Raw genomic sequence first — 17,268 nt, forward strand, 5'->3', positions numbered from 1 at the left:
CGTTTTTTGGCCAATTTTTAACAAGCCATAACCGGAGCTGAACCGAACATTTTGAAAGAACTTGAACCTTAACCGAACTCGACCCTATTATTAAGGTTCACTCCAGCGTGGTGTTATACCTTGTATATTACTGTACCGAGCGATACTATGTTCAAACTTTTTAGTGAAATGTAAGTGAAATGTGAGTGACATTTTCAGAGTGAAATGTGTGTGCAATGTGTAATGTGAGTGATAGGTAAGTGAAATGTTAGTGATATGTGAGTGAAATATGATCATTTCATAAAACGTTTTTTTTAGATATTTAAATAAAGAGTTACTTCTTCTTATTAAGTCGCTTATATTAAATTGAATACGACATAAAATTCCATAATTTTTCTCTTCATAAGCCGGTTTAAAATAATTGGTCGAACCGGAGCTAAATCGGCGCTTTTAAAATGCTCTCAACCGGGTTTGACTCCCTGATTTCAGCAAACGTTTGACCAAAAAGAGGTTCCAAAAGGTTATTTGGTTTAAATCGATTTTGTTAAACTTTTCCAGTTCGGGTTCGGGGTCGTTTTAGAATACGGTGGTTGGAAAAATTTTCGTTTAAAAGTTTTGGTTCCTTCAACACTATTACAACCAGGGCTGCGGAGTCGGAGTCGGGACTCGACGGAGTCGGTTTGTTTTGCCGGAGTCGGACTCGGGACTCGAGTAAGAACGCGTAAAACTACCCGAGTCCCGGTAAAACTACCCGTCCCGTTAAGTCGGCAAAATGTAAGTTGTAAAAGTGTAATAGCAAATGCGAAATATTTTTAAAACATGTAATGCGGGTGGATCAATTATGACACGAATAACAGTGGATTGCAGAAAATCTACCTTGATTTAGTTGCGTAAATGGGTAAAATACAGGCTGTAGATTCGGAGCTGGACTCGGGACTCGACAAAATCTTTCATTTGGCCGGAGTCGGACTCGGGTAAATATTTTTGGCCGGAGTCGGACTCGGGAGTCGGACTCGGGTTGTTTTTAACCAACTCCGCAGCCCTGATTACAACGATGGCTATTTAAAGCCGCCTTAACTCTTCTGCAGTTTACACTACAGTACACTACCGGTATCTAATCCAGGTTGTGCGGCGATTAGAATGTAGGTCGCCGATAGCAGGCCATCCTCGTGACTCATATATTAAAAAGAAATAGTGGTTTTGAGGCTTGGTCGGAATTAATTTTGGGATTGTGACGTGTTAGTTCTTTGGTTTCTTTTATCAATAGTCGACGTCAACTTTCACTTGTCGCAAGAATCTTGGAGTTTTTGAAGTCCATTATGTGACCAAGATTTAGGTGTAAATACCTGGCCACATTTGTGTCCTGTGTTAAATGTGACGAAGGATCGTGATTATCCATACTTAATTGAAGATTACGGTACGTTTGACATGGCCAAGTTCTTACCCCCTATTTGTAAGTGATATTATCGTTTTTGTCATATTTTAACAAACTGTTCGAAGCGGCGTGCTTCTTAAGTAATTGGGTCACTCGTCTTAAGCTAATGCGAAACCAAAATCGAGCGCAAAATGCCGTTTTTCGTCTTTTGTTTGGTCGACCGTAAACGCTGGATAGTTTTTCTCTTTCGTTATTTGTTTAGGTTGACTAGTTAGCAAGTGTGTATTCGACAATTTACAACGCTAAGTCAAACCTTCTTTCTTATTTTCTCACTAAAATTCGTCGAGTTATACGCAGAATGTTTCTCGTTTTTCTGTCTCTGCGCTAATATCCCATGTTGGTGTAACATCGATATTTGTTTAACTGAAGCAGATTCTTAAAAGGAGGTATAATGGTAACTGTCGTGCGCGTTTCAAAATCTCCATTTTTAAGTAATGATGGTTAACGCAAAATTGTGCTCTTTAAGCATACTGCTAGCACTAGTTCCGTTCATGGAACTTGAAAACTGCGCTGCTGACAGTCGAATTATGTGTGATTCTACCACAATTAATCACACATATTTCACGGTCTTGGTTTGTTTTTTTGCCTGAAGTTAACGATTGTACACCGTGGTTTCGCAGCTGGCGCCTGACAGGATTGTCGACGACGCACGTGCTCGCTTTTGCTGGACGTATTTGGCTGTTTCTGATTAGTTTTTTTTATCACGTCTTGCAATCACCATTCTATGACGTCATACTGTCACTGTTTTATGACGTCTTATTAATTAACGTCAGACGAAAAATAGGGGAATTCCCTAAGTTGAAAACTCAGGACCCGCCTTTTTTATTTTTTGGTTACGCCCCTGATTGCCCCCCCCTGGAAAATTTTCTGCGGGCGCCCCTGCTTGTATAGGTATAGGCTTGCCATATGTCCCGCTTAAGGCCTTAAATTAGGGAACGTAATCATTAAATAAGTGTGATGTGATCATAGGCGCTGTAAACTCTATACTCCGATCGAGTGGTAACAATATCTCGTAAACACGACTCATTCCTCAATTTCGGGTAGTGTAGTGGGTTTGTATTTCAATATTAACCCTTTAACTGCGGCGGTCCCATAAATGGGCCCAACGACCACCAGCCATTCTTACTGCCATAAAAAGCTTATTAGTGTAGGCCTAATTTTTTTTCCAGTCGGGGTGCTTTTCAGAGAAGATGTATTTTTGTTTCTTTTTGACGTAAAAAATTTAGCATTTGAAAAAAATAGTTATGGGTATTTTAAATAAATAAACAAACGAAATTTTTTTTTTACTTTTTTGGAATGTATTTTTTGTTTTTTTGCGCATGAGTAGGTTCCAAAGGCAGCCCTGACTATACTTTTTTGGGGGGTGTGACGCAATTTCACTAATTAGCTTACACGATTTATTTTGGTTTTCTGTCGGTAGTATTTGACAAGAGTTATAAAAAATCATGTAGTGGGTAATAAAGTACATTTTCGTTGCTGTTTTGGTGATACTGTTACAAAAATGTTTCAATTTCAACAAAAAAGTGGAATGAACAACTTTATCTGTTAATAGCACAGTTAGGAGAAAAGTACAAAAAGGCTAAATTATGACGTCAGAACTACACTGATGACGTCAATAGCGTAAATGAAACAAAATTTTGTGCAGAGGCAATTGATTCTCAATTCAGTTTTAATAACTTCTGAAAAAATTTTGTTTAAAAGTTTTTTTTTTCATAAAAATACATTTCAACATGACGCCATCGATTTGGTGATGACGTCAGGAAAAAATATTTTTCACCCAAATTGTATAACAATTCAAAAGGAACAACTTTGCCAGGGTTAAGCGCTTAAAATAAAAAGGGTTAAGCGCTTAAAATAATATTATTTTGTTACGTATTTATATTGCTAATATTAAGTTACTATGCATAGTTTTTATCTAAAGACCGCAACCTAAAGTGTATCCGTTAGCAAACTACTCCCTTCACATCAGTAAAGCCATGGTAAAAAGGGTGGGAATTTTCGGCCCATATCTGTTTTTGCTAGCAGACACAAGTAAAGGAAAAGTTTCGGGGTAGGCCTATGTCATGAGACGACTGCTGCGTTTTAATTTGGAGGTGTTAGCAGTGATGGGATTCAGCCGGTTCGCACCAAACGCTGGAACCTGGAGTTGTATTCTGTTATTGCAACTACTTTTAATACTTGGCGAAAATGTGACTCTTCGCAACAGAATCGGCTGAAAAATATGACTTTTGTGATAGAACCGGCTGAAAAATATGACTTTTGTGATAGAACCGACAGACTTGAATCCCACCACTGCTTATTCAGTGCCTTCTCATTATGTTGAAAATGAATCAAGAGTTATTCGAAAAAAACATCTGGCAAAGCAAAACGTTTATTAAAGAGATGGTTATTACCGAATATATATTACATGCTAAAGTATAGGAAACATTGCACGTTTTTGGGTGCTTTAATTTGTATGAATTGCCATTTTTATATCTAAGGAGTGCTTTATTTTTTCCAATTTCGGTTGCGTTATTCATATCAAGCGTTCAAAATCGTTGAAATACGCGAAGAGAGGCAGTGCCAAGCTGTGCCTCTCTTCAGACACCCCATCCGTCAGAAATCAGTGCAGTTCTAAGCAAAATGGTCTACGACAATCAGTGCATTCAAAGGATCAAAAAGTCCGACTTTTAGACTTTGAGGTCTTGGACAATGCACTGATTTGCATTAACAAATGTGCATAAGAAGATTAAGTTTAACAATACTTGACCCAACCAAACCCAAACGCTAACCAGCGCCCTAACCCAAATAATGTGCGATAATTTAATAATTATAACGCTTCAGGCCCCAATACCTCAATTTGTGACGTATAATCTTAAATACAATGGACGAGAAACCATCTTATGCCCATCCGAGTTTTGGCTTTTTTCCCCAGCATTTAAAGAATTATTAAAATTACGCACATTATTTGGGTTAGGATTCGGGTTAGCGTTAGGGTTTAGGTGGGTCAAGTGTTATTAATCCTATCTCATACTTTTTGTTATCTTTTCTGAACTTTTAATGAATCTTTTTCATTTATCTACGCCGGGAGTTTACCTAAAGGTCCAAATCAGTGCATTGCCAGGACCTCAAGGTCTAAAAGTCTAGACTTTTCTGCCATTGGATGCCCTGATTGTCGTAGACCTTTTTGCTTAAAAATGCACTTATTTCTAACGGATCGGGTGCTTCAGATCACAAAAGTTGTATGTACTGCATTATGCGTTCCTTTTTCTTTCCCAATTCTCTCGGAAAACATGATAAACGATTTAGCTAGTATTTGAGGCATGCCTCAAATGTGACGTCCCAGCTGCAGTGTTCCCTGTAAGGTGCGCAACTGCGCAGTTGCGCAGCCACACCAGACAAATTGCGCAGTAAAATTTGCTTTTGCGCACTCAAATCATTCTCAAACCAAAACCAAAAATCTTCACTTTTTTGCCACAAAGTTTAAACATTTCGCATTGTCCATTTTTTCATTGATGTTTGTAGCTAAAAGCAAGTAAATAAGTCAAATTCGCATCGACGATTGTGACGCAATAAATTACTTTGTCTAATCAGCTTTATCTTCCATGCTTTGTATGTTTTTTTATCTCACGTAGAATTTAAAATCGACAGACCGAACATAGCACTGGAGCGTTTGACAATAATTCGGAATCATGAAACCGAAATTTATTTTAAGGGCAAAAATTTATTAACACAATTACAGTTTTTACACGATTTAGGTGCAGATACAGCTGCGGATAGTTTGTGATTTTTGATTGTGCGCGAAAAAAGCATCACGCATTATGTTCGCAAAATTAAACATTTTGTCAATTTAACCCAAATATTCGGATTTTTTTTCGCGCGATCGCATTGTTTTCTATATCCTTGTTTCATGTCGCCACGCTTTGTGACGTTATCTTTAAAAGTTTCACTCCTCGCCCCCAATACAAAAAACATTGATCTGCCGCGAGCCCCTGCCAACGCAGCCTTAAAATATTCTTCTTGCGCACTACAAAAATATTGTTGCGCACTTCAAGAAATATTTGCGCAGTAGAAAATTTTCTTAGAGGGAACACTGCCCAGCTGTGAAACCTTTTTTCGTCCAGCTTGAATGCCCGCGAAGTGCGCGCACATTGACTTCTTGCAGTGTAAGGGATTGTTGTTTTTTTTTATAAAACTTAACTAAAATGGAGGAAAATTTACACTTTCAAGTTAACGTCATAAACAAAGGCAAATCTGTTCCACATTTAAAAGGTTGGCCTCAGACGACTGAAAAAAAAATAACACGCAACTTTCAAAGAGATTGGTAAAAAAGGAGTGGGTGTGTGACTGTCATAGGCTCAGCCAGGGGGCCACGGAAGACATAACCCCCTAAAAATTTATAAATATTGTACTCTTAATAATATTTTGTTTTGTAGCATTATAAGCAGTACCACAAAAGTCGATCACAGGCATGCCACACCTTCAATTGTCATGCACTGCAACGTCATAAACGATGTAGTTATTATTTAATTTGTTATACTTCTTATTGTAGTTTTACTACATTTTAGTCATTTTGTTTTTGCTCTCTGAACGGTTATGCGCTAAAACTCAGTCAGTTGCTGTTCGAAACGGTTTACTAGCGTATTTATTTCTGTTCGATACGCAGTTCATGCAATGGCAAAAGCTAAACCAAAAAAGTTTAAATTTTTTGCCCATCTCCCCAGCTCCCCAGCTCGCCAAAGTTTTTGCTGGCTGCGCTACCAGCGACTGTGCTTTCAATAAACGCTTTTTCTACTTTCCCTGTTTCTTGTTTCAGTTTTCTAATAAACGGGAAAGCATGCCGCTATTTTTTTTTTATTAGTACGATACATTTTTTGGGGTTGTTAAAGAAAAATGCGGCTTGGAAAAAATAATGCCTCACCATCTAGGAACCTCACCGCACGTCACTGAAAATTATACCTACTTCTGTATGGGATTGGTGTTCTTACTACGTCTAACTACAACCTCCAACCGTTATGCTCCGAACGAAGTATAAATAACTATTTACTGAAACTTGTATAGTGAGCTAGATCCAATATATGTCGTTCAGTTCAAACTGTGATCAAAATTTAGTTTAAATTAGCATCTGACAACATTTTAACTTTGTTTTATGTTCATTAAGGCTATATGCCGTGGGCTGACAGCAATGGCGTAGCCAGCCAAACATTTTCGGAGGGGGAGGGCAAAAAGTTTGAACTTTTTTGTTTAGCTTTTACCATTGTATTAACTGCCGTAACGAACACAAATAACAATGCTAGCAAAACGTTTCGAGCAGCAACTGAGTGAGTGTTAACGCAATACTCAAAGTCAAAAACCATTCAAAGAGCAAAAATTGGCTAAAAGTAGTACACTATAAACTAATGCAGTGGTCGACATTCGACAAACTGTGGACCGCAAAGCCATTTTTAGTGGGCCGCGAGTTACTTTTTAATAGTTCAGTGTTAAAATGTAGTTGTGGGCCGCGTGATAGCCGTACATTCATTGCACTTTATCTTAAAAGTTGGTGTGGCATAGTATTTTTAAATTGACTCACCTTGGAAAGGCCCACGTGCCAAATGTGGTCCTGGGAGCCTGTCAAACTATATTTTTTGCCAACTTATACTGTATGTAATTCAACAATTTTTCGCGCTTCGCAACCTTTTTTCATTTTTACCCTTTTCTGTCCAGATCAAAGTCCCATTACCCAAAATCTAATTTTATTTATTTTGCTTTTTAGCCATACTAAACATGTAAAACCAGGGAGTCCAACCGGAACTTTATGAACCGGTTTTGGGTCAATTTTATCCGAACCGTAACCGAACCTGAACCGTTTTTTATAAGATTTGAGGAGCCGAACCGGAACTGAACCGAATAATTTGAAAGTACCTGAACCTCAACTGAACCCGAACCTGTAAATAAAAGCGGTTCGCTCCTGCATGACGTCACAACTTCTATTTTACAGAGTCAAGTTACGCCATATTCGAAATTTTATGAAAAAAATATGAATATTGAATGAAAAAATCGATGATATTTTATTTTTTAGATATTGCAATATTGAGTTGCTGTTTTTTTAATACGTCACGTAAATTAGATTAAATGACTTACAATTCAAACATTATTCTCTACATTTATCGACCCACATTTTGAGATTTAACGCAAATTATATTGTATCTGAACCGGAACTTTATGAACCGGTTTTGAAATAGCGATGGTCGAACCGGAGCTGAACCGGAACTTTTAAATCGCTCCGAACCGAAACCGGAACTGAACCAAATTTCGAAAAAATCCTTGAACCCGAAATGAACCTGAACCGGAAAAGTCAAACGGTTCGACTCCCTGTGTAAAACAGCGTTATTCAACAAAATATACCTCGCTCGTCTCAACACCAACTCTAAATGTGCACTTAGCTATACTACTCCAAACATCTTCACTAAGAATACCTTTAAAAATAAACACCAACAGCAACGCAGCCATCAAGCTTGCTTATAAAACGGTTGTAACTGAATTGATTATGAAAAAATAGCTAGGCTAGCGGATTCAAGAAAAATGTTGCTATAACGTCACATAAAAATAAGATACGTAAAACCGGCGACAAAAATGGTCCCTATGACGAAACAATTCAAAAAATAACAAAAAAAATAACTGTGTTTGTTTGGTTGTTTTGATCGGACTCAAAACATCAAAAAAAGTGTAATAAACAAAAGCAACTTTACCACTTACAGCTGTGACATTGTTTGTTACATCTATAATTACAGATATTCTGGTTCAGCTGGTTACCCACCTGTTATCCTGAAATTACCCACATGTGATTAATTACCGATAGGTTAAGAACGGCTGCATTAGAATATGGCAGTGTTTTGGCACTAAGGCGCCGTGTTATATTTCACCGTAAAATTAATATCCTGAATCTGCCACTTTTTCGTAGTAGTTTTACGTAGTGGGCCTTCAATAGCTCTGAAAAGAGTACTTTAGGCCGCGACAAAAAAAGTTTGCCGACCACTGCACTGATGTATAGCAAACGCAATATTAACTACATCGCTGGTGACGTAACAGTGCATGACAATTAAAGGTCTGGCATGCCTGTGTAGAGAAACGACGCATGTCTGTTTGTGCTTGTAATTATAGCGTGTTCGCCTGGTAAAGTGTTAAATATTTCACCTAGATACTCATTTCCTTTCGTGGCCGTTCTGGCAAATCTAGCCAACATTCGACTCAGCTAATCTCCATCGCAGTCGCTCTTGTGCTATATAGTGTCACGCTGCTGTTGGATTAAACACTACAGTCAACTGATGCATGCCTTACTTGCGAGACCCGTTTTTACTGCGCTGTAAGCTCTTTTATTGAAAGCGAGCTATGCTAAATTATGTGAATGTACAATAAATCTATAAGCGACCTGACAGTATGCACTTTGAAATACCATGGCAGTTTGTTTTAGTTTCGATTTAGTGTAGTTCAGATAGCACGGTGGTCATGTCCCCCCTGTTGAAATATACACCTGTGATCGACTATTGTGGTACTCCTACTCCTCATAAATGCTACAAAACAAATTATTAAGAGTAAAATATTTACAAATTTTGGGGGGCCATAAATAAAAAAATAAATAAATAAACAATAGAACTATGGTACTAATACCGTTAGCGATACTTCACCAAGTAATATGTACGACGAAATAAAACCTAAAATCGTCTAAATAAGACCTAAACATGTCGGAATTGTCCTAAATTCATGAAAATAGGACCCAAATGGACAAAATAACACCTATAAACTGTAGAGTTATGAAGTTAGGGGTGGGATTTAGGGTTAGGCAAAATGTTATTTGTATTTATTCTGGCCATTTAGTTCTTATTCCACAGGGTTTAAGTCTTATTTCGATTTATAAATTGTTCCGGCTCGGTATTTAATCCATTTTAGCCGTTCTCCAAAAACGTTTTGTTTTAAAGTTAATGTGTTCTAATTAGGCTATTTCAACATAGCGTATGCTTTCGGATTGTAAAATTCACCTGCATGTCGTTTCGACCAAAAGGTTTAATTCAAATTTCCTGGTCCGAGTGAAGGACTAAAAATCCTGTTCGACTAAGTAGCATTTTTGTTGAAATTCGAATTCAATTACAACTAGAATTAACACACAAGCCATTGGCAAACAAGATTAGAATTATATTTAACCACATTTTGCACTAAAAGCTTGTTTTTATTGTTGACGTAACGTTTCACTTCATTTTAAAAAAAGGATCTATTTTGTTATCTTAGTGGTTTTACGTAGTGGGCCTTCAATAGCTCTGGAAAGAGTAGTTTAGGCCGCGACAAAAAAGTTTGCCGATCACTGGATTAAACTATATAGTTGCCCTCTGGTGCAGTGGTTCTCAACAATGGCTGCCAGAGCCGCATACGACTCTGGATTCAAATTAAGATTCGAAAATAAAAACATTGTATTTTACTAGAGTTGATATTTGAATATGCTTAAATAAATTAAATAAATACCTTTAATCTTGAATAAATTTAACCTACTTGTCTTACTGATAAACAGCCAATAAACCTGTAATACATACCAGTGTTGTAATAACTTAAGTCACTGTTTTCAAATGACTTGACCTGACTTAAGTTTTTTGGACAAAGGACTCAGGTCGAAATGAAGTGTTTTCATTAATCATTTTTTTTAATTATGAGCTATTTATTCACAATTTTATTTTCGCGCTCTATATTATTTGTTTTTTTAGTTCAGTTATTGTGCATAATCGTAGCCTACGAGTTTCGAATAGTTTAACGTTTTATTTTTTCTGACAAGAACGTGACTTAAGGTTGACTTACTCTAATTATGACTTAAATGGGACTTGACTTGGCAACTTATGACTTGAACTAGGACTTGTTATTTTTTTAAAAAGGCTTGACTTGTGTAGAGCACTGATACATTCAGTATGACGTGACACAGACTCTCCAGTAAATACAATATAAAATTTTCATGACATCATACCAATCAAACTCTACCAGAGGTTGTCAAACTATGCGTCGCGACGCCCTAATTCAGGGGTGTAAAACGGAACGCGTCCCAGATGTGGAAAGCAACCTAATAAAAAATGGAACACAAGCCCCCCCGAAAGCAACCTAAATAAATTTGGTATTTAGCCAATTGTTTAAATATGCTGAATTTGTTATAACCTATACAGCCAATTGCCAAAAAATACTAAATTTGTTATACGACCAATTGCTATTGCTTATTCACAATATAAAACAATCGCGGCAATCGCGATAACTAACAATTATATTTGATAATATAAAAATATTATAGGATCATACTGTAGTGGAGGCGGGCGTTCACATAATTATATAGCTTGGTGTGTAGAAGCAAAAGTCAGCTCACCGACCGACACTTAGATGCAGTAATGTGCATTTCTAATATACATAGCTTAAGGCCAATCTATCTTCAGAGTTTGGCTGAAAACAAACGTTTGCAAAGAAGTATCAGTTTGGCAAATTATGAATGGTCTGCTTGATTAAATAAAAAAATATTTTTCAAAGGTAAATAAACGTTTCTATTTTTTGTAAAAAAGATTTTAAGATTAAAAAAGAATTATAGTTACGAAACTTTGACACGGGAAGCAGTTGTAAGATAAAAATTGGCACGCGACGCCCGTGCTAAATATGAGGCTTACGTGTTAAACTGTTATTTTATGCGAAATATGTTTGATATTTGTAACTTTGTTTAACCATTAGTTTGGCAGTGTAATCAAAATCAACATCTGGCACATGGTGGTCCAAACCAGGACTTTGGAGCAGACTTAAATGTTAAATGGCTCCGGCTCCAGCTCCGGAGCTCTCTTTTATTATAGGTTAGCTCCAGCTTCAGCTCCGGATCTTATTGATACCACTGCTCCGGCTCCAGCTCCGGCTCCATTACATCAATAACTGAGGTTTAAGGATGAACGCTTAATTTGTAATATCTAGCGTTTCAAAATAATCACAAACAAAACACCTCAATAAAAAAAGCCGCAATGGTTAGTTAGAAAAGGTGGCGCCAAAGAAGCAACAATTCTAAATTTTGTGAAGGGTGGCTGTCAAATTATGTGAATTCAGTCATTAGTAGTAGCATAGCATCTTATAAATATATCGGAGCCGGAGCTATTTTGGTATGTGTTATGCCAGTTTGAGAGAAGCCGCAGTGTGTCCTATATGGAACTTTCTAAAATGCTGTTTTGCGAACTTATAAGTTATATTTGCGTTTCAAAGTAAACCCACCATAAAACATATCGCGCTGCTAGAAAGTATTATATAGACCTAAAGGTTTTCACTGCAAACTTAGGCTAAACGCCCTGGCAATTTTAGCCAAATTGATACGGCTAATAAAACCTTTTTGCGCGAAACGATAACGTCTTTGTAATTTATGTAGTATGCAACAACTTTCCTAAAATATAAGTAAGATACACACAAGGTTTCCTCGAACATTCTACGCTTATAAAATGCAGTCTTCTAAATTAAAAGTTTGGTTAAATACGCAATGTTTTCGCGCCTCGCGCGGAACATTATCCAGTATCACAACACTCGATTTCATTTGCACACAAGTTCGACGATAGCAGCAAGTTTATGGAGCTTATATGTCTTTGACGATGCTTTGTGACGTCATTTGTAAACATTTCAAACATTTCATGCCCCGACCTAACGAAAATCCTTAATCCGCTCCTGGTACGCATGTTGCGTACTTTATGTGTCCCGCAAAGAATAAGCTAAGCAAAAAACACTGTGGCCCGCGATGCGGTCAACGTTGGACCACCCTGATCTAGCGCATTAAAATAGCTTGTTATGGCACATTTATAAACTGTTTTAAGATAAGTTGCTGACGTATAATTGTTCAAAATAAAAATAAAATATTAGGTGAAAAAAAGTTTAGCACTAAGGAGAGTAAATTGGGTGATTAGATAAAAGAATGTGTCAGTAACAGTAAAGAGTAGTTTTTAAAAAACATATTTGTGTTCTCCAAATCTGATACTAAATATATATTAAAAAAATGTTTTGTTTCTTAGTGAGACATTCGGGCCCTCACTCTCTAGTTTAAGAAACCCCTGCATTAAACTTTCATGTAAATTTTCTGCATTTTCTACGCGTTCGAATTTATAGATTTATTGTTTCGTTGTTAAGGGCCGATTCTTGTCAATTGGTTTGAAACAGGTTGACAAAGTTAACGTTCTCAATTTGCTAGTAGTAGCCAAAAATATCATAAGTTATATTAATATATGTTTATATGAATCTAAATAGTTGTAAGGTTGAGGTACATAGGGAACATGGGGGGTATTATTTTACAAACTGTGTACAAGGCCGTTACTCAGATATTTAGGGTGTTTTAACTATACGTAAGTGCAATTTATTTCTTAAACATCTTTAGTATGTTTGGGTTCTAAGGCAACCAATTCTTCATAATAGCGTAATGCATAACCTGTAACTATCAGCAATATAAATCTCGCCTTCGACTTCGGTGCGTGTTTTAAATATGAACATAACATTAGGGCTACCATATTTTCCGCACCCAAAAAGAGGACATTTTTGCAAGTAAAACGAAAAGTAGAATTGTTACGTTTGAGTTTGATGATATTTTACATTTCCTTAGTAGTTGCAGGCAAAAGTTGCAACAACAAAGCAAAGCAGAAGTTAGAAATATCGACACAAAAAACATTTTTTTTGCGGTTTCCTCAAATTTGGCCAATAAGGAATGATCATTTTTAACAACATCGTGGAATTGTTTACACAAAATGTCATTTAAATTATATACAACCGTCAAGATGCTCGAAACTGAACCAACTAATAGGCGGCCTCTTTCCCTGACTGCATTTCATAATTTGTGGCCGCCAAAGATTTACACCAAATTTTTTCGCTGAAATCCTACGCCAAAATAGGACAATTTATACGCCAAAAACAATAATTTTTCACTAGGCCAGTGATATTCCACGCCAAATGATGTCACTGACATGATTTTGGCCAAGCATCCACGTCAAAAGCTGGAAGGCAGTGGGGTGCAGTCAGGCTTTTTTCATTGCACCATTGTAGCTGCATCAAAGAAAAAATGTGTTCAACATTTGCATTATGTTTTTTTTTTTCTGAGGCAATGTTTGCAATAACAATCAAGAAGGTGGGCTGGTAGGGCAATTTGTTGGAAAATCTTTTTTAAACCAGTAATTCAGTATGTTTCACGGCTACAGTAATTTTTTTTTGGAAATAAATACAAGTCTCGCATAAAAGTCTTGTTAAAAGTACAAGCAACTTATAACTCTAAATTCTTAAAAATAGAACATTTGGGCATTTTTGAGCGTCCTCGGAGGACACTTTTCTTGACAAAAGAGGACTGATCCTCCTAAAAGAGGACGTATGGTAGACCTACATAACATTGACGATTTTTTTTTGTTTAATGGCCCTATTCAAATAAAACCATAAACAAGATTAACAATTAAACTTAACTCGTTTCTTTTAAAAAATGTATTATATACACCGTATATTTGTGGTTGGTTGACGCCAAGCTTCCCGTAAACGATTTACCACACTCTTCTTTATAATTGCAAAATGCCGTCCCTGGTTAACAGTTGTTACAAAAGTAATGAAAACATGCTTAAAAACTACACGCTTTGATAACATAAATGTCATATAATTTACTACGGCTCGCCAAAACTTTTTGACTTTGGTTTTGGCCTGTGACCAGAAAAAGCGTGTCGACCGCTGGCCTGAGCGATCGCCTGATCATATACTTGGTTGTTTGTGATAAAATATGGCCAGGAATTCTCTTACTTATATGGGTGTACTGTAGGCAAACACATAAAACACCTGTAGTTAGCCGGTTGTATTCGATGCCTTTTATTGCTAAATATAAATAATTCTTTAAAAAAATAGTTTAATAAAAAACATTTTTGCGCCTGCCCCGTGAATGTATTTACATCCCATTTCAGTTCACATTTGTGTCATAAATAGTAGGTTTTCTAAGTATTCTTTGTTTTATGACGTCATATTTGAAAATATCTTGCCGTCACTGGTCCACGCGAACCAAAAGTTGTTTTTAGGGGCTCGCGTTAAAAAACGTTTAAGAATCCCCGGCTTACAATCGGCAAACAAATTTAATAACTTTTAGAACTGTTTTTAAGCTTTTTTGCCACAAATCCAAAATCTATTTTGTGGTAGCTGAGGCTTTAAAAATTTTATTTAAATGACTAAAAAAACAATGTATTGTGTTGAATTCATTGGACATTTTTACCACCTTCTATAACACGGAAAGCTTATTACAGTGTTTCATAATTTACCAGCGTAAATACTTTGAGCGAAGGGACATCTTTGCTTGGTCAACATTATGAATAGGTAAAACTTATCAAAGAAAAACAACTGTTTAATAAAACGTGCGTACCATCAACACAGAGCAACAACAAGACACCCGAACGATATTCCTTGCAAGTCTAACGAACCATAACATATGGTCGCGATTATTAACACCAGGCGAATCCCCATAAAAGGTTGACTACTGATCGTCCCCCTGGACTTGTTGCCCCTAAGGAATATTAAGCGTCAGTTAGTGACGACTGCGTCAGCTGCAGAGGTTGCTCAAATATATCGCAGTTGCAGAATGGGGGTGGGCCCGCCGCCGGCTTTCACGTTTTCTGTCACTGCAGGCAGTTGCTTGGATGTATTAAGGGGCAAGTCTCGTTGTTCTTGTATCAGTTGCTACTTGTCTTCAGTCCTCAGAAAGGGGTGAGTTGAATTTTTAATAAATATATAACGACGCAAGTTTAAGTTAGTTTTGATAGTACAACATACTGCGATCAAAATCGACATTATATAAAAGTGGCTTCAAAAAAACAACAAGTATTTTCATATTCTGCGATAAACAAAAAAAATAATTAGAAATTTAACATTTTCATAAACTCAAAGTAAGCCAATACGAAATGTAACAATTTTGAGTTTCAGCATATTAATATTCTAGATTATTTTAGTGAATCAAGATGCCGAGCAGACCACCTCCGCCGCCCGGCGTCGACATTGATCTGAATGATAAGGAAGTTCAGAAAGCTGCTTGCATGATTCAAAAGTCCTTTCGTGGTCATCAAGTAAGAAAGAAGTTGAAAGAAGACGGACCACCAAAGTAAGTTCCATATGAAACAATGCGTGCTCCCACATGCAGTTGTGCTTAAAATATTTCCCCAAAACGAGCTACGCACTGCTACAATGGCAAGGATACTGTGGCCTGTTTGTGAGGACGAATTGACTTGACTTTGCTTAAGCTATTAATGACTTAAGAATTTATTTTTACACGTTGCAAAAACTAAACCTCAACAACCAACAAAGTAGAATTAAAGTACGTTGTTTTATAAACCATATTTCGTAAAAAAATATTTTCATTTTAAAAGTAATTAATGCGCCTGTCATAAGGCATATTTGACCGAAAAACATTTTTTGTGATTCTTAGGTTCATACAGGAGCTAAAAGATGTAACGACTTTGATGGAAAGTTCTGTGAGAATCGAAGGTCGACTCTCCGGTTTCCCAGATCCCACTGTAAAGTAAGTTTTGTGGCAACCTTTTAAGCCATGAATTTGTTATATTTAGAAGCCATCGGCAAGTAGGGCTGTGCTGTTAGAATGGTCCTCTAAAAAGTATGTAACTCAACTAAAAAAAACGAAAAATGTTAAACTAGGTCTAGCTGCCGATTCTTACACTTGTCAATTAGTTATTGTTTTACCCTTATTACAGAATTATTATTATATGTTTGATTTGCCACCTACTACTTTTTAAATTGTACAGAGATAATGCAAGGCCAAAATAATGATTTTCCAGTAACTCGAATACTTTTTTGAATTGGCACGTTTAACAAATTTTGGCAGGTGGTATAAGGATGGTCAGGAGCTAAAGGAAGAAGGCGAATACCGAATCAGCTTCGAGGAGAACAATTTGTGTGCTCTAATTATTCGCTGTGCCAATCCCAACCATGCTGGGAATTACACCTGCAAGGCTTACAACCAATTTGGGGAAGCATTCGATGCTGCTAAAGTCAGCATTCAAAGTAGGCGCTTGACAAAATGTTAAACTGTCGTGCTAAGTTGATCTTCTAATGAGAAAGATCCAATGTATGCCAATCGTAACTTATTTGGTAATATAGCATTCACATGACTTTGGTAAAAACGCTAATTTGTGATAGGTTCAGCTAAGATCGAATCGGGGCCCCCGAACCAGTCTGTTAAGTGTGGATCCAAGATTGTAATGTCTGCTCGTATTAGTGGAGAACCCGAACCCGACGTAAGTATCATTTTATTGATATGCACTCTACATTTTTCCAATGACCGTTGGTAGCAACTATCGATTACTTAATTCAAGTTATTAATACCTGATTGCTTAATTCAAATTATTAATGCCTGGCGTTTGTTCTATTAAAAATTAAGGTGTTTTGAACTATCTATAAACCGATTTTTTTCTCGATTTTTTTTAGGTCGGCTGGGCGAAGGACAATGAAGACGTCGACGAGGATGACAACATGTTCTGGGACATTGATGGCGACAAGACGGTCTTGACCATTCTTAAAGCCACCAAGAAGCACAGCGGGAAATACGAGGTCTACGTCGAGAACGAGCTGGGCGTTGATCACTCTTTCTGTCGTATTGACGTCAAGTGAATTGTCATAAGGCACTCATCGGTTCGAGCGTGTTGACCCATCAGAACTTTGTACAATACCGATTGACAATAAAGCTGTATAGTGACTTGTAGAACTAAACATAAACAATTAAGACAATGTAGAACTTTATCTGTTAGTGATTTTCGAGTGCTGCTGAAATTAATATTTAATAAATAAAGTGTCGGTAATCTTTATATTTTGGCTCAAGGTCATTAACGTGTCTGCGATACAGT

At 36.9% G+C, this 17,268-nt stretch overlaps 1 protein-coding gene across 1 annotated transcript; it reads left to right on the top strand.

Annotated features, from left to right (window-relative positions):
- Positions 1-14,994: 14,994 nt before the first annotated feature.
- LOC146132913 (SPEG neighbor protein-like) lies at positions 14,995-17,229 on the top strand. The gene is made up of 6 exons (XM_083396728.1): positions 14,995-15,121; positions 15,364-15,512; positions 15,837-15,929; positions 16,251-16,429; positions 16,565-16,662; positions 16,853-17,229. The coding sequence occupies exons 2-6, from the start codon at positions 15,373-15,375 to the stop codon at positions 17,033-17,035; spliced, it is 693 nt and encodes a 230-aa protein (XP_083252854.1). The 5' UTR covers positions 14,995-15,121; positions 15,364-15,372; the 3' UTR covers positions 17,036-17,229.
- Positions 17,230-17,268: the final 39 nt, after the last annotated feature.

This window comes from Ascidiella aspersa, chromosome 9 (genome assembly GCF_963924565.1).
Source record: "Ascidiella aspersa chromosome 9, kaAscAspe10.2, whole genome shotgun sequence".
In the NCBI taxonomy this organism is placed as follows: domain Eukaryota; kingdom Metazoa; phylum Chordata; class Ascidiacea; order Phlebobranchia; family Ascidiidae; genus Ascidiella; species Ascidiella aspersa.